The sequence below is a fragment of the Miniopterus schreibersii genome, assembly GCF_964146895.1.
Source record: "Miniopterus schreibersii genome assembly, chromosome: 14".
Lineage (NCBI taxonomy): Eukaryota > Metazoa > Chordata > Mammalia > Chiroptera > Miniopteridae > Miniopterus > Miniopterus schreibersii.
In genome coordinates, this window is record NC_138114.1 from 49,367,933 (window position 1) to 49,385,670 (window position 17,738).

General features: G+C 59.3%; 1 protein-coding gene across 2 annotated transcripts; it reads left to right on the top strand.

Annotated features, from left to right (window-relative positions):
• Positions 1 to 9,763: 9,763 nt before the first annotated feature.
• EMX2 (empty spiracles homeobox 2) lies at positions 9,764 to 16,460 on the top strand. 2 transcript variants are annotated; one of them, XM_081157999.1, is made up of 3 exons: positions 9,764 to 10,744; positions 12,644 to 12,828; positions 14,966 to 15,576. In XM_081157999.1, the coding sequence occupies exons 1-3, from the start codon at positions 10,336 to 10,338 to the stop codon at positions 15,131 to 15,133; spliced, it is 762 nt and encodes a 253-aa protein (XP_081014125.1). In that variant the 5' UTR covers positions 9,764 to 10,335; the 3' UTR covers positions 15,134 to 15,576. The 2 variants fall into 2 exon arrangements, with proteins under 2 accessions (XP_081014125.1, XP_081014126.1); XM_081158000.1 differs by lacking the exon at positions 12,644 to 12,828 and having other exon boundaries at positions 9,853 to 10,744; positions 14,966 to 16,460.
• Positions 16,461 to 17,738: the final 1,278 nt, after the last annotated feature.

Consider the following 17,738-nt stretch of genomic DNA (forward strand, 5'->3'; position numbering starts at 1 on the left):
GCGGCGGTGGGGACCGCCCGGTCTGCAGCGCTCGGGGCGCGCGCGGCTCTTCCCGGCGCGGGGCCCGATGCGCGGAGCCCGACGCGCGGAGCCCGAGCGCCGCTGCGCCCCCGTCGGCGCGGAGGCCCCGGCCGGCAGCGCGGCGTCTGGAGCCCAGGGCCGGGGTGAAAGGCCTCGGCTGCGCTCCCAGACGCCTCAGCCGAGCATATGCTGCGCTCCCCAATTCATTTTTAATTCATGACATCAGTTTAGGGGCCGTCGGAGGCTCTAAACAGCCTCTCTCAAAACCAAAGCAACCAGCACAGCGTCGGCGAGGAGCAGAGGCGGCGCCGGGCCCAGGACGCTGTCTCCTCGGTCCCCAGGGGACGGGCATCTGGTAAACCACGTTTCAGAGGGGACCTGCTGCCCCTCACCGCCGAGTTAACATCGCCCCGCCCCCCCCCCCCCCCGTGCCGAAATTGGACTCCAGGGTATTTGTTATAAAGACATCGCCGATGTCAAAGTGGTTTCGATTAGGACTTTATAATGTTGCATTAAAGCGATCAAGTGTGTACTTGCAGGGAGATTAAAGGCGCCTCAGATATTTTTACACATATATAAAAGGAGAAATATATAAACATATATATATATCCGGAACTATATACAACACACAGTACATTAAATATGTAATATAATAATGCCATATAGGAACTAGATGTTAAATACATGTTAAATAGTATATAATATGATGACACCATATAATATACATTAGATGTTAAGTAACATACAATACAAAGGGGCCATATATATAATATATTATAGATCACACATACAGCAAACTGAGTGTCCTTCCTGGAGACAGTCAAGGTGCTGTAGGTGGGTTTCGCGGAGCCTGAGCTCAGTACAGGGCGCCTGCGAAGGAGGGAGGCGTTCAGGACCAGCCCCTCGCCCCTTTGCAGGCCCCCACAAGCCCAGGGGTCCTTGGGGGTGGACCGGCTCCGCTCTGGGGTAGCAGAGTTAACAGATGATCGCTTTCTTACAGAGGTCACTCCACTGGGGAGAGGGGCACCGTGGCGTTTGGAAAGGAGACCCGAGGCCGTCCTTCCCCACGTTCCCGGGAAGGCCCGGCATTTGCCGTTTGGTCCCGGGGACCTTAAACCGAAGGGTCCCGTCTCAGATATGTTAAGACAAATTAAAGGGCCATTTGCCAACGTAGGCATTTAGAGGCAATTTGGAAATGGAAACGAATCTTCATATGCAAGGCTTGGGCGTGGCAGGGCCCTTCAAAGCTGCGGTTAGGGCAGCTAGGAAGCCGCGGATGGGCTGCGAGGAGAGGCTTCAAAGCCGAGCAGAACGCGCAGTTAGACGTTTTTATTCCCCGCGCACATGCAAGCACCGCAGCCTAAGGATACCTGCCGCCTGCGTTTACGCTTCTCACGCTGGGGAACCGGGAACAACACCGACAGAGAAGCTACCCTAACGAATGCCGCCGTTTAAAAGGCGAAGGTGTCTCCGTGGCCGGCGCGGGCCTGCGCGCAAACTGAAGCGGCGTGTGAATGCCGCTTCCTCCAGGCGCAGAGCCGCTCTCCAACCAGTTGCCTGGGGAATGGGCGCGCATGTTAAACGAGGGCTCTTTTCGATGGGAATGCGCAGTGCCCCTCCTCGGGGCGGCTTCCGGACCCCAGGCCCTCCTCCGACCCCCAGTGCCCGGCGAGAGGCTCGGGCACGAGCCCGGGGAGCGCCGGGCCTGAGGCGCCCGCCGCGCGAGCAGCTTTTATTTGCAGTCTCTTTAGCTCTCCAATTCCCCTTCTTCTCCCTCCGAGCGCCCTGCGGCGGAGTGTTAGACAAGCCCTGTCGGCTGTGGGCTCTCACCTCAGAGTCAATATTATCTCAGATGGGCACAATAGACTGGAATGAAAAGCTAATATTGAACCAATGAGGTCCCTGCCCGCGCCGCCGCGGTGCCACCCTTTGTTGCGCAGCCCTGGCCAGCCGCAGGCTGCGGGCTAAGCGGAGGGCGGCCGAGGCCCGGCGTTTTCGGGTCCCCCCACCCCACCCTGCCCCCAGGAGCGGGGAGGGGGAGCACACGCCGACCCTGGCAGAGGTCTCGGAGGCGCAACCTGGCTTCGATCGCCTGCAGGCTCCTGAGTCACTTTGGGCCTCACTCCCGGTGACTCCTCCAGCCACCACAGGCTGGCCGCGAGGGATCAGCGGGGCCGTAGGGGAAACGGGGCGCACGGGGTGTCCCGGAGACGAGAGGCAAATTAGGGAGCGGGGCCTGGTGTGTCCCAACTCCGGGCGCTAAGGGCCCGGAATGTGAGTGTGGCCGGGGAGAGAGGGCGGCTGTGGGCCCAGAACCAGAGGACTTTTTGCTGCTCGCTTTGGGGTGCAGCCTGGCCACCTTTCGGTCCCCCAGGGCTGCCCCGTGAGGGAGTCTCCGCAGGAGGGGGCGGTCTGTGGACCTGTGAGAAAGCTCCCAGCTCTCGTCTCCCTAGCTCAGAGCTAGGGACGCAGGGCGCTGGACAAGGCTTTGGGGCCTCGGTGCTGGCTGGGAGGGGAGCTCGGGCCGTAGTCCTGTTTTCCATCCTCCTGGGCAGGCACCCTTGGTGCGCACCCCCGGAGGTTTCAGGGCTGCTTTGAGTCGCCCACAAGAGCAACGCGGGGGTGCAGAGTGCACAGAGTCCCGGTCGCGGCCTTCCAGCGCCCCCCGCCCTGCCCTGCCTGCCCGCCCCTGAGCTCTCCCTCCGCCCTCTAGTCCTATACCCGGGGCTTGAGTCCGCAAGAAGCGACTGGGGAAGAAAGAGGGCCTGAGGCGAGGCCTGAGCCTGGGAGAAGTGGCCTGGAGGACAGTGGTGGGCAAGTGGGCTCAAGCAAGCCCGGGGGTTACGCTGCAGGGCAGCCTGCCAGAGCCTTGCCACCAGACAGGGTTCGGATGCCCCTGTCCGCCTGTCAGGGCTTCTCCCCCTCTTTTTCTTTGGCTTGCATGCAGGAGTCTGGCAACCAGGGTGGGTGGGGGGCAGAGGGGAGGCAGGGCTGTCCCAGGGCTCCTAGGTGGTCAGTGCATGTAGGGCCAAAGGAGAGAGTGCTTTGTGCAACCTCTCTGGTCCTCAGTTTTCTCATCTGGAGAGTGGGTACCATAACCCCTTCCACACCAGACGGTGAGGTTCACTGCGATTACCGGTGTGAGCACACGTGCTTCTAAACGCTAAAACTCGACACAGGTGAGTGGAATTGTTCTTTTCAGGCTTCCCCGCATTCTCCCCAGGTTTCACGGAGATCTTCAGCGTCCAAGAGTTAAAAAGCCTCCAGTTTCCTTCTTTCCTCACATGGCCACAGTCCCCTTTCTAAGCCCCAGCCCAGCCACCCCCCCAGTCCAGAAAATGGGGAGGTACTAAGAGAAGTGACAATCAATTTCCTGAAAGAGGGGCCGGTAGGATGCCAGCGTTTCCGAAGCCACCCCTAGCTGCCGAGGAGGACCGCCACTTAGAACTCCAAGAAGCTCCTTAAAGGACTGGACCCCAAGTTACAAAATTGGCGACTAAGAGCAGTTTCAAACGAAAAGATGGGGGAGAAGGCTGCAGAGGCGTGGGAAGGGGCATCCCTCGTCTCCCGGGCTGGACCCTGGCCCTCTGGAGGCCGCCCTCTCCGCCTCTGGGAGCACCTAGCAACAGTGACGCCCTTGTGGCCCGTGGAGCCGCAGCTTCTGGGGCTTTGGAAAGGGGAATGTGAGAACCCACAAGGGGGGCAGGGAGGGCCGGGGAGTCAGAGCTGTCTCCACCCTTGCCCAGCTCGTCACCCGAGCAAGAGCACCCATGTTCCCTAATGCGTCTCTCTGTCTGTGTCCAGTCAGTCTGTCCCTCCTCTATCCTTGCTTGGCCTTAGACTGTCGTTTGAAGGCAGGCAGAGGGAGAGAGACCGGAGCTTTTTAAATTCTGCTTCCTTGCTTTCAGCAGTGAAAGCCGGCGTGCTGAGGGGCTGATGAGCTTCCATGCCCTGAAGGAGGTATAAAGTTCCACGCGGGAGCCTGCGTGTGGCTCCAGGGGTCAGCGCAGAGCGCCTGGCTCTGAAACCTTGGATCTCAACACGGACCGACCCGGGGAGACCCAGACGCTCAAAGGCTCCTGCTAACGTCGGGAGAAGGACAGCGGGCGTTGACTGCCGCTGGGGTAGCAGAGGCAGGGACCAGGGTCCACACTCTCCTGCTAGGGCTCAGCCCCCCAGGTGCACACTCTGGACAATTATTGGGTTGATGCCGCGCGGGTTGCCAGCGGCCCCATGGCCTCACCTCCCCGGAGGAGCCAGGCTGCCCGGGCACGAACCGGGTCCAGGAGCTGCAGGAGGAAGGGGCGCGATTGCCTGGGCCCCGCCGCAGCCCCGCAGTCAGGTGATCGGAGGCCACATCCCCAATAACCAGCAGGGCCCAGTCTCAGGACGCCCTCGGCCGGCCACGAGGGGGCGTGAAGCTGGGAGAGTCGCCCCCGTCGACCCCAGCTCTTCTGACTCCATCCCAGGTGGGGCCAGGGCCGGGCCGGGGCCAGGGCCAGGGCCAGGGCAGGCCAGTATGGGGCCCATTTTCGGGGCCTCCCTAATCTGGCCGCGGGATCTGGAACCTCCGGCATGGAATTGCGGCCCCATTGGCGCGGTGGCTAGTCATCGCCCCGGCACAGGAGATCTTGACCGCTTCGTCCTTTGTAGAGCAAAACCTGTCCCCCTTTCTTGCATCCCGCGGAAGGAAGCCCGACTTCTCGTGAAGCTGGAATTCTTGCGTGGGTGGCGAACTCTGCAGCGGAGAGCTGGAGCTGCTGGAGGGAGTAGGGGCGCATCTCCAAGTCGTCCTCTCTCCCTTCTGGGGCCTGGGTCCCTCCTCGGGCTTCCTCTCCTGGCTCGGGCTGCGGTCATGCCAAGAGCCTGGCAGTGGGGCGCAGCCCCAGCCCTGCCCGGGTGCCCGCGACTCAGAATCTCGGCGGGTATCCGCGCCCGGCCGTCGCCACTAGGCGCCGCTGCGCGCACGCGGATGCGGGGCCCCGGCCGCCGCGCCCGCCGAGCCCGCGGCCTCTGGGGAGGAGGCCAGATAAGGATACGATGTAACAATTTTCAAACATTTATAAGATATTAATTTTTCTTTTCGTTTCCTTGCCGCTGCCCTACACGCTCGAAGAGGCCGAGTGACTGGAAATCACAACGGGATGAAGGCATTTTTAACCAGCCCCCAGGCCTGCCCACCCCGGGACACCTTTGGAAGGCCCAGGGCCCGGGACAGGGCTCACCCTTCACTGATGCCCGAGCTTCCCGCAGCCTGGGGGCGCACAGGCCCTCGATGTACCAGCTCCTCAGCGGGTCTCAGCGGCTGCGAGCTGGGCGTGGCAGAGGGCGTGGGGGGGCTGGACCGCACCAGGCCATAGCCTAACAATAATAATATTCCATGAATAATCACTGCGCCAAGCGTTAGCTCACTTAACTCCTCTCAACAACCCTTAAGATACTGGTATTTCCTTTTCACGGATGACAAAACCGAGGCTCAAGAACGTGAAGGTCACCCAGACACTGATCTAAGGCAGCACCTGGGCACACACTCACCCCAGTTATACCCCACCGGCCACCCAGGAGCGCTGCTGTTTGCTCCACCAAAGACACAGGGGCCTGGCGGGGAAACGCAGAGCAGGAGGTTTTAGGCGACCCCCAGAAATCTTTGCCTTTTGATGCCTCCCACTAACCAGGAACCCAGGCCTCTCTGACCCCTACATCTCCCTAGGGAAATCCTGGCCTTTTAGGGAGCATGAAGAGCTCGGGGCAGGAGTGTGAGACCAGCAATAACTCATGTTTGTACAACTTTATTGTTCAGTCTTGAAGCCCAGCAACAAGCCCTGGAGGTGGGTAGGTAATAATAGTAACAGCAACATCCAGGGCAGGAACTAACTTTTATGGCAGCTCATTGTGTGCTAGAGGCTGCCTAACCGCTTCGCTTGGCTTATCTCACTGGACAGCCCCAAGGGCCACTTCACAGAAGAGGTAACGGAGGCACAGAAAGGTTAGGTAACCTGCCCAAGTTTACCCAGCGTGACTTTTTGTGAGGGGCAGAATAATAAGGTATATATATATATATACATATATATATGGTAAAATTCACCCTTTGTAGTGTACAATTTGTTCTGTGAGTTCTGAAAAACGTGTACAGGCGTGTAATTACCATCCGGAAGTAGAGGGGTCTATCATTCCCCCAAACTAGGCCTGACGCCTACCCTCCACTGCCTTGCAGGTGGCATTGGCTGTCTTTTCACAGATGACTAAGCAGGGGTCCCCAGAGGTTGCTGAGTTGCCCAAGATCACTCAGCCAGTGAGTGTCAGATCCAGGATTAGAACCTTCCTATGTGTTTGTTAGTCCAGCTGCCCGCAGAGTGTAGATTCCTGAATCTACAGAGCCCAACCCTCGGCTTGGGTCATGGGGAACGGGAGTCCCTCACTGTCTCCGGAGCATCAGAAATCCCCCATTCCCACTGCACAAGCAGCCTGTACAAATGTCCACCATTCTAGGGCAGCCAAGGAACAAAGAGGGGCCGGATTCTGGGGGCCAGAACCACCAGTAAAGTGAGCACAGCTGCCCAGTCCAAGGACTGGAGGCTAAAGGAGTCCAGAGTGCCCAGGGCCCTGGCTCTCTTCCACCTACCAGTCTGGTTAATGAGTTACTTTCCTACTTTCCTAGTTAATTCCTGCACACTCGCTCGCGCCACCCCCACCCCCCAATAGGAGCCGGGGCTGCTCGAACCTACTGGAGCTTCTCCAGTCTGGACGCTTGAATTAGCATAGATGGCCCAGCTTCCAGGGCTTCCGAGGCCCGGACTCACTGGAAGACCCACTTTTCCCTCATGGGGGCCCAGGCAAGGCTTGAGGCCAGTGGCTCAGGGGGCAGAGGAACTGGCAAGCCCTGCTCTCCCCTAGGAGGGCGGGTCCTGGAGCCCACAGCTGCCACAGCCTTGCCCACCTGCCCAACAACTAGAGTCCCTGGGGCAAACCTGACCCTCTCAGGCAGGTTTCGTGAGGCGGGCGGTCAGTGGGCAGTGGGCAGAGGATGTTGCTGGAGGAGACCTGTCTGTGAGCTGCCTGGGCTCTCTGCCCCTGGAAGGAGAGGCTGAGGCGTCTGGGCTCCAAACTGTCTCTCACTCCCTTGGGACACTCCAGACACATCATGGCCAAAGGGGGCTAAGGGCTTAAAGGGGTACCCACAACACCTTAGAGCTCAGCCTGAGAGTTTTAAAAGAGGGGAAACACCCTCATGTATCACACACTGTAGAGACACTGAGGGATCCCCTCAAGGTCATCTACTCTTATACCCTCAGTCAACATCACTAACACTAACTGTGCAATAAATGGTCACTGCCAGTCCTACAGCCAGGGTTTGGCTTTTAGTGCCCCCCGTTTTCAACGTGGAGCCTAAGGCCCAGTTTGCAGGGCCTGGCCTCAGGGTGAGCCTGGCTATTCAGCCCTCCTGGACAGCCTTCCACGGAGAAGGGGGCTCTCTCTCCCTTTCACCCCAGGATCCTGGATCTACAGCCTGCCTAAGCTGGATGTTTTCTTTCGGGCTTTGGAAATGGAGGGCTGACCTCCCCCTCCCCTCCACCCCAGGCCCACTGGCTGACACAGCTAAAAGACCTCCACCTTTCCAGGTGGCTTGGGGATGGATCCCTGCCAGCCTAGACTGGCCTGGCCTGGTGGGGTGTCTGTCCCTAGAGCCTAATGGGAGGAGAGGTTTGCTGGACATACTATTTTTGGAGGTTGGTGGTGCAGGCCCCAGGGAGGTGGGCCTTCAAATGCACCACACCCCAAGAGGCTGGATCAAACACTTGGCATCCTTGGGTCTGGGAAAGGTTGGGGGTGCAGGAGAGGGCTGCAGAGCAAAGCCGTGAGTACCCAGTGAGGATGGCAACCCAGTCAGGCCCCCTACCCACAGCTGGCGTCAGAGGTCCGCAGCCTGAGGCAGGGGCAGGGTTTTCTGTGTGAGGGCAAAGCTGAGGCCTACACCCGCCTGGTGTGTGAATGTGCGTGTGTGCGAATTTTCCAGGGAAGGCAAGAGGAGGGGAGGGGGCACCCCATGACCTCCACTGGGCCCTCACTAAGCACACGCCTAACTCGTCTCCTGCCTGGAGAGTTTTCTGAAAGGGCGTTTTGGATGATCTCACCCCCACCCAAACCACTCCGGGAATACAGAAGTGGAGAGACTGACACGGACAGAAATACACAGCAGGTAAAACCAGAGAGGGCCAAGGGAGACCCCAGGGCAGGGAGGCGGGGAGCTGGGGAAGCAGAGAGCCAGTCCCAAGAACGGGGCGCCTCCACGGATAACTCTGGTGGCATTTCAGCCTCGCGCACTCGCCTTCACTGGTCGCCCTTCCCACTCGACTTTTTCGGGGGTCTCAGGGCAGCCTAGTCACCAAACACGGACACGTCTCCATCCCTAAGGGAAACGACACGGGAATCCACGGAACGGTTTAAAGGGCGCCAGATTTCTTTTTTATCGTTAATTGTAAACGTGCAAAATACCTGCTGGTACTTCATTTTTGAAGAATGTAATTGGCAAAAAGGAAAACACACACACACACACACAAAACCAGGAGGAAAAATAGGCGGCTGATGAATAGATAATAGATCTTTAACCACCAATAAACAGAGAGCAGCGCCAGCAGCCCGGGGGATGTGATCATAATTATGCCGCCGCGCGAGCCAATGGGGACGAGGGAACTCGGCCCTAAAATCATCCCAAAACCGAAGGCGAGCTCGAAAATGCGGACACGGCCTGGAGCCGGAGACGCGATCTGCACTCCCCAGGCGGGAGCCCTGGGTTTGCACCGCAGCCCGCCCCTGGGACGACAGAGGGCGGAATAATAGCAGAAATAATAATAATAATAATAGAAATAATAATAGCAGCAATAATAACAATACCACCACCCAAAACTAACGACGACAACGGAACGACCGTAACAGTATCACACAGCCTGTCCCCCGGCCTCGGGCCCCGGCCCCAGGTATTACGCAGGAGCTGCTTTGGGGAGGGCGGCGAGCACCCGCCGCGGCACCGGGGCGCGCGGGGCGCCCTGTGCCCCGCAGAGGCCTCCGCTCCGTCCGCGCTCGCAGACGGTCAAGCGGGACCCAGGGTCGCCACGCAGCGACCCGGGGACCTCGAGGCCGCGCGTGGCGGGAGGACCCCCGCTCGCAGGCTCCCTCCTCTCCCGGGAAGCCGCCCGGAGCTCCGCCAGCCCGCGCGCAGAGCAGCGCCGCCCGCTTACCCTCGCGGTGCTCCCGGGGCGATCCCAGCTCCCCCGACGCGGGGCCGCGGGGGCGGCGGCGGCGGCGGCAGCGGCGGAGCGCCAGGCGCGAGGAACCCGGGCGCCTCTGTCTGTCCGTCCGTGCGTCCGACCGGCTCGGGCTCCGCGGGCTCGGGATCCCTGGGGCCGCCGCGGAGGCTGCTCCGCCCGGGGACTCTGCAGGGACCCCGGTGCCGCGGAGGGAGTGGTGGCGGCGGCGGGGGCGGCGGCGGAGCGGGAGGAGGTGGGGGGGCGGCGGCGAGGCCGGAGGAAGGAGAGGCGAGGCCGCCGCGGGCGCCGCGGAGAGAGTGAGCTGGGCGCGCGGGGCGAGGGCGCGGGGCCGGGCGGGCGCGGGCGCGGGCGCGGGAGGCGCGGCGGGGCCGCGGCGCCGACTCCGTTCCACTCTCGGCCGGGATCCAGGCCTCCGGGTTCCCGGGCGCTCGCCTCCCTCTGACGCACTTTAAAGAGTCTCCCCCCTTCCACCTCAGGGCGAGTAATAGCGACCAATCATCAAGCCATTTACCAGGCTTCGGAGGAAGCTGTTTATGTGATCCCCGCACTAATTAGGCTCATGAACTAACAAATCGTTTGCACAACTTGTGAAGAAGCGAACACTTCCATGGATTGTCCTTGGACTTAGGGCGCCCTGCCCGCCTTTTGCAGAGGAGAGAAAACTTTTTTTTTTTGCCTCCCCCAAGAAACTGCCCCCTCCTCCCTGTTTCTAACTCCGATCCCCCCCCCCCACGCCATCTCGCCAAAAAAAAAAAAAAAAAAAATTACCCCAATCCACGCCTGCAAATTCTTCTGGAAGGATTTTTCCCCCGTCTCTCCAGGTTGGGCGCGTTTGGTGCAAGATTCTCGGGATCCTCGGCGTTGCCTCTCCCTCCCCCCTCCTTTCCTTTTTCCTTTCCTTTCTTTCTTCCTTTCCTCCCCCCACCCCCACCCCAAACAAACAAGTCCCCAATTCTCAGCGGTCCTCGCCGCGGGCAGCGGGCGGCGGAGGCAGCGCGCCACGGTCGCCGCGAGCGGGGAGCCCCGGGCGCCAGCTCCTCGGCGCAGCATGTTCCAGCCGGCGCCCAAGCGCTGCTTCACCATCGAATCGCTGGTGGCCAAGGACAGTCCCCTGCCCGCCTCGCGCTCCGAGGACCCTATCCGTCCCGCGGCGCTCAGCTACGCTAACTCCAGCCCCATCAACCCGTTCCTCAACGGCTTCCACTCGGCCGCCGCCGCCGCCGCCGCCGGCAGGGGCGTCTACTCCAACCCGGACTTGGTGTTCGCCGAGGCGGTCTCGCACCCGCCCAACCCCGCCGTTCCGGTGCACCCCGTGCCGCCGCCGCACGCCCTGGCCGCCCACCCCCTGCCCTCCTCGCACTCGCCACACCCCCTCTTCGCCTCGCAGCAGCGGGACCCGTCCACCTTCTACCCGTGGCTCATCCACCGCTACCGGTATCTGGGCCATCGCTTCCAAGGTACGTGCCACGTCGCGGATCTGCAGCGCGCCGCATCCCGCAGACCCCGGGCCTGCTCGGGGTGGGCGCTTGGCGAGGCCTGCGCGGAGGTTCCTCCCGCTGGCGGGCCGCGCGCCCTGTTCGGAAACTGGGCGGCGAGGGGCCAGGCCTGGTGTTCGTCCCCAGCTGCCAAAGCTGCGGCCAGTTTTGGGGACCGGACTGCGGCCGCAAGTTGTTCCCGAGCGCGCTCGGGTCCAGGCAGGCCGGGGCAGCCGAGGCGTCCCGCAGCCCTCGGGTCCCCAGGCTCTGCGTCTTCTCGGCGACGCAGGCGATGCGCTCGCCGCCTCGGCTCCAAGGGGCGAGGACTGGGCCCGGCCGCTGGGCGCCGTGGGCCGCGTTCCTCCCAGCTCGCCACCCGCTCCGCGTCCCTTCCGCTTAGACCCAGGACTTCCCGGCCTCCGACTTCCTTCGGGCGGCGAGGGGACCCGCGCGCCCCGGGCACAATCACGGGGTTTGTTTTTTCCTGCTGTTTGGAGGCCCCGGAGGGGCGGGAATCCGAGCGGGTTGAAACCTCCGAGGCTCGGCGCTCGGAAGTGGGGCGCCGAACGGCCGCGCCGGGAAAGCAGGTTCGGTCTGTTTTTTTTTTTTGTTTTGTTTTTTATTTATTTATTTTTGTTATAAGAGAAATGAGCCGAGTCTCGAGAAGGACTGGAGAAGATCCTGTTTGGGTGTTTTCCTTTCTTGCCATTTTATTTATTTACTCTGGTTTGTTTGTTGTTTTTCTCTGGGTGAGGGTGGGAAGAAAGTTAGAACTCCAAGGAAAAGCGGCGAGTAATTAGCGGAGCGCGCGGAGCCGCGGAAAGACCTACCTCCCGCGGCCGCCGATCGATCCTCCGCCGCGGGTCCGCTCGTTAACCCTTGGCGTTCCTGCCGGAGCCTCACCGGGTGCGCGCCACTCCGCCCCTAATTTAAAAACACGAAACAAAACAAAAACCACCGTTCGCCTGAATTCCCGGATCAGATTTGCCTCGGTTCCCACCCGCACTGTCAGTTAGCTTTTCTTTGTTTGGGCTTTTAGTGAATTTATTTATTTCCCACCCTAATGAGAAAACCCGAAACTCTGGCTCTGCTCGCAAAGTTCGGGGCTTCTTTTCCCCGCTCCCTGCGGGCGCCGCGCGTGGTCCCGCCCCGGGCCGGGAGTAGCCGGGATCGTCTAGAGCCTCGGACGGCGCCGCGGGGCGCGCGGGGCGCGCGCAGCGCGCTGACTCCGGGTTTCGATCGCTCCGCTCGCGTCCCCAGTTCTCTGGAGCCGGGCAGCGGGGGAGCCGGGTCCTCGGGACGCAGAGGCGGCAGAAGCAGGGCGCGCACCCGTCAGCGACGTTTCGGTCCCAGTCGGGCTTAAAGACCCGCCCGGCCTCTGCAGTTTTCCAGAGGGGAAAAACTTAAAGTACATAATTTGAAAATAAGTTCTCGAGAAAACTCTGGGTATCGGTCCGTGGCCTCTCCACTGCCGCTCAGAGTTCCCGGAGAGGTTGGAAAGAAAAGGAAGCCGTTTCTCTGGGTCATGGGCTCCCATGCCCGGGCCTGCCCCTGATGCCCCGGCCTCTGTCCCCGGTGCTCGGCAGCGAGGCCCGCGCGCTAAGGCGGCTGCGAAGTCCGCTGAGGCCAGGAGCCTGGGGACTGGCCCCCCAGGGGCGGCTGCAGGGCGGGTGCCGCACAGGTAGAGCCCGGCTGTCCAGGCCGGGCAGCCGGGCCGGTATCTTCTGAGCGCGACTCCGGAGGGTGCCCGGCCCCCAGGGGCCGAGCCGCAGGGGCTATGGAAAGGCCCTGAGCGCGGTGTCCCGCGGCCCCGTCTCCTGAGAAGCGCGCGGCCCGGCCAGGGCGGCCCCTCTGACGGGACTTCTGCTGTGTCCCCCGCAGGGAACGACACAAGCCCGGAGAGCTTCCTTTTGCACAACGCGCTGGCCCGAAAGCCGAAGCGGATCCGAACCGCCTTTTCCCCGTCCCAGCTTCTGAGGCTGGAGCACGCCTTCGAGAAAAACCACTACGTGGTGGGCGCGGAGAGGAAGCAGCTGGCACACAGCCTCAGCCTCACGGAAACTCAGGTGAGCTGGGCCCAGGCGCGGGACCCCCGTCCCAGATCTCGGAACCCACGCAGCTGGCACACAAGCGCAGAGCTCAGAGAGGGCCCTCGGCAAAGAGCCCAGGAGTTGGTTCCACGCCCCCCGCTCAGGGTGTGTAAGGTTCGAGGTGCCAGGCTTCCTTGGCCTCCAGAAGGGGCTGCAGGAGCCTCCCCGCCCCAGGCTCTGGGGGGCGGGAGGGAAGGCCTGGGTCGCTCCTTCTGTCGGCTGGGCTTGCCTTGCAGCTCCTGGCTAAGACACCGTTGCACTTTTGGTGAAACTTTCGGTGAGAGTCTGGGGACCCGGCTGGGATCCCGGAAGAGGGAGAGAGCTACGGGGTGTCGGGTGTTGAAGCTGGAGTCTGGGAATTGGTTAAAGGCAAGTTCTGTGCGACCGCAGGCCCACGCTCACACCAGTTACTCCCCTTGAAGGAATCTGAGAGTCAGAAGGCGGAGGCCATGCATCCTGGGTGTGTCCCTAAAATCGGAGAAACAGAGCTGGAAGGCTGCGGAGAAGGGCTGCCTCTGGGACAGACCCTTCCTGGGCCGTGGGGTCCTGAGGCGGGCCTGGCTCTGGCCTGCCCGGGGCGGGGAGGGGGCTCGGGGCTACAGTAGGCGCCACAGTCGCGGAGCCGCAGGGCGGGGTCGGCGTTCCCAGGAAACAGTAACGTTTTCTTGCAGATTAAGTTGTAACACTTTTTCTGGGAGGTGCAGAGAGGTCGAGGCTTTTGTTTTAAAACGTTCCCCGGGACAAAACCGAGGAGGGCCTCGCGGGTTGGTGCGGGGCAGGCACCAGGCGCGGCCCCGGCTGATTTCTCCCGGAGAGCCGAGGCGGCGGTGGTCTTTGTCCGCCTCGCTGCCCACGCCGCCCGCAGGCTTTGTGTGCGTGTCAAGCCCCGAGCGCACGGACGCGCGCCTTGGGCGAGCGCCGGGGAGAAGTGAACCGTCCTCCCCCTCAATTAGCAAACTCAAAGCAAATTAAACTCAGCCTTGTTCCAGCTCCGCTTTTTCACAGGGCACTTGGGGGGACTGGGGCCGTCGGGGAGAGCGAGCTGGGACCTGGGCTGGACTCTCAGGCGAGGGAGCGGAGCGGCCGCAGCGGCCTGTGGCGCTCTGGGCACAGAGCTCCCCGGGCGCGGGGATGCAGCCACCACGGCATCCTCACCTGCACCTCAGCGGTGGAGAAAGTTTGGGCAGCGTTGCTCTCTGGTCTGGTCCCTGAATAGGGACCCGCCACCCAGGCTCCCCAGGGGGCGATGGGGATTGCGGCCCAGCGATTCCCTTCCTTACCCCCCGACCTGTAGCAGCGGCTCTGGGGAGGCCAGGCTGCCGGGGAGCCCTGGCGGTAAGGGATGTGGCCAGGGTGGAAGCTTGGCCCTGTCCCGCCTTGGGGCTGGTCAGGAGGGGGCAAGAGAAGACTCTCCCTCTCTTCTGTCCCCTTTCTCAGTTTCTTTCTTCCTCTTTAAACTGAGGTCTTTCAGAAGCTTTCACTTTTGAGAGTCTTGGGTGGGTCCCCAAGGCCTCTGCGCCGCATGTCCCTCCTGGCTTCCTTGGCACAACCCCTGCCACCCAGGCTTGCTCACCTGCAAGGATCCTGGGCCAGAAGGAAGCGCAGGGAAGTCCCGGCTGCCTACCCCGGGCTGGGCTTTGCAGAGGAGGCGCTCCATTTAGGCAACGCCGGAAACCCAAGGAAAGAGGAACACCCCGGGCCCCGCAGGAAGCTGCGGCAGCTGGAGAGACGTCTTTCCTGCTCGGGCTAGGTAGCGGGGGTTAGGGACGCGTCTCTTTCTTATTTTTTCTGTACTTATCGTTTTTATAGGGGTTTCCCATGCTTTGCGAGGCTTTGGTTCTCAGCGGAATGTGGGCGCCCGGTTCAGGGCGAGGTGAGAAGGGCTGTGCCCTCCGGACCCGGCCGGTGGCTCGCGAGGGCGCGGGGCAGGGAGCCAGGCCTCCCCCCTCCGCCCGCGCGCTCCGGGAGCTCTGCCCCCCGAAGGGAGGCCTCTGGACGCGCCCCGGGGGGCTGGACGCTCTGTTCTCAGACGGGGTCTGGGCCCCGCGAAGGCAGAAGAGACAGGAGGGCGCTGTGGAGGAACTAACGCGCCCCTTCTGCCTCTGGCCCGCAGGTAAAAGTATGGTTTCAGAACCGAAGGACCAAGTTCAAAAGACAGAAGCTGGAGGAAGAAGGTTCAGACTCGCAGCAAAAGAAAAAAGGGACGCATCACATTAACCGGTGGAGAATCGCCACCAAGCAGGCGAGTCCCGAGGAGATAGATGTAACCTCAGACGATTAAAAACGCAAACCGAGCCCCACAGAGACGGACGGCACGGAGCAAAATCAGAGACAGGGAGAGGAGGGGAAGACGGGAAACGAAAAACAAAAGCAACCCTACAAAACAAAAACAAACCGCACACACACATTCACCGAGACGGGGAGAGGGAGCCGCGGGCCGCGGGCAGCGAGCGCGCGGCGCGGACTTTGGGCGGCGAGGGCGCAGGGTCCTGATCGAGGCCGCGCCAAGTGGTTAGAGGACAGAGGCTCCTTGATCAACTTGCACCCCTTGTCTAAAGAGGCAGCTGAGAGAGGGAGAGGGAGAGAGGGAGAGAGGGATCCCAAAGTGGCGAAGAGGAAGGCGCCCTGACAAGGGGAGCTGTCAGTCAAACGCCAAACCAGCCGGACAAGATGATTGGCAGGTATTCCGTTTATCGCAGTCCGACTTTTTTTTTTTTTTTTTTTTTTGGTAAAAAAAAAGATGATAATAATGATGATAAAAGAAAAAAAAAACCCAACCAGGCACAGGACTTTTTATTTTGCACTTCGCAGTGTTTCCCCCCAACCTTTAAAAATAATTAGTAATAATAACGATTGAAATTCCATATCCAGCCCCATCCCACACATGTTCAAAAACTTGAATTGCATGTAGCAGTTGTTGGGCGAATGGTGTCTGAAGACAGAAAATGAATTGTAATTCTCTTTTCCTTTTAAAGGCAGGTTCTGTGTGCTTTTTATTTTGATTTTTTTTTTTTCGAGAAATGTGCAGTCTGTAAACACTTTTTGATACCTTCTGACGTCAAAGTGATTGTGAAAGCTAAATGGGTAGGCTCAGCGATAGTGGTCCTCTTACAGAGAAATGGGGAGCTGGATGGGGGGGGTCTGGGAGGGCTGGGGAGGGTGCCCACAAGAGGAGTCAGGAATTGTGTTGGAAAAAAATACCTAAATTAATTGTTTCTTGGACATTCCCTTTCCTAACATCCCAAGGCTTAAAATCATGAAGTAAACTCCTTTTAGTGGTTGGAAATATTGGCTGAGTTCAACCATTCACTGCTAAGGCCATTCCAAACTTTCAATCAATCTATTGCAAAAAAAACCGAAGGACTGTAGTTAGCGGGGATGATAGTTAAGTGTGGCCAAAGACACGGCGGCAAGTTTTCAAGCACTGAGTTTCTATTCCAAGATCATAGACTTACTAAAGAGAGTGACAAACGCTTCCTTAATGTCTTCTATACCAGAATGTAAATATTTTTGTGTTTTGTGTTAATTTGTTAGAATTCTAACACACTATATACTTCCAAGAAGTATGTCAATGTCAATATTTTGTCAATAAAGATTTATCAATATGCCCTCAGAGTAGTCGTCTTGGGAAACCGAAGTAAATTTTTTCTTAAAAAAGTTATGTCCAGTAATTGGAGTGTGGTCCTTCCCTAACCAGGCTCAAGAAACCCAGCCTCCCCACCCACAAAAGGGCCAGACTGATGGATTCCTGGGCATTTTAAAGAGAGATGAGGGTAGAGAGCAGAGAGGATTAGGAGAATTTAAGTCCCTCAGAAAAGGGATGGGAGATAAGTTTTTCCCAACCAGACCTTTGCCCACTGCAAGGCCTACTGAGGGAGTTTAGTTTCAATTACAGGTTAAAAATGCCAACTTCTTTTAGCCTCTCGCTATCTTTTAAAAATCTAAACATAGTTATGTATCAAAGAACATTCCTCCAGGATTGGGGAAACCATGTAGCAGAATCAGAATCCTGGGACTTTGAAACTGTTTCTGACTTTAAACCCCAAAGTACAAGTCTCGGTCGGTCTGTCTCTCAGTCTCTCTGTCTCTCTGTCGTCTCTCTGTCTCTCTCCTTCCTTCCTTCTTTCTTTCCTTTCCCTCTGTCCCCAATCTGTCTGAGGTGGTGAGGCGGGCCCAAGGGCCTCAGCAGCCTTATAAGGCAAGCGTCCCGGAGAAACCTCCAACTCTTCATTTTAACATTAAAGAAAAAGTTGTAACCGGTCTTGGAGGAAACTTTGCTCCCCCCTCCCCCCTTCGGGGGGTGCGAGGTTGTTTTTGCATGCTTCATTTGCTTTTTATCCTGATAGGCTGCATTAATCAGTTTTATTTCCATTGATAGAGAAACCTCGTCTGTTCTGTTCGAGCTACAAAGCGTCCTGCGAGCTTTTGTGAAAGTGCAAATCAGTTTAAGCAATTATCATACCAGGAATATGAAGGGGGTAGCGGAGGCCTTGCCCAGTGGTCTCCTTTAATCTCTTAATCCACGGATCCAGGGGGGCTGCCTGGACATAATTTAGGACAATCTCCCCACCCTTTACACTGTGATAAGGCCAAGTTACAATGCAGGGCAAAAATACGAGCTTTGTTAACATCCTGCCTTGAAAAGTTAAGATTAGACATTCTGTGCACGTGTGGGGACTATAGGGCACTATGGAAATTTTTCTTTCTTTTACCCCCTCCCCTCCTCTCTTCTAAAGTGGAATTCATTCTCAGTCTTTCTCCCTCTTTTTTCTTTATTTCTGCCTCCCCCCCCCCCCCGTGGTTCTTCCTCTCGAGAACCCTGGCTGTTCAGGGTGCTAATTTTCACGCAGACTCCTCCGGGACTGTGTATATGTTGTGGGGCGACT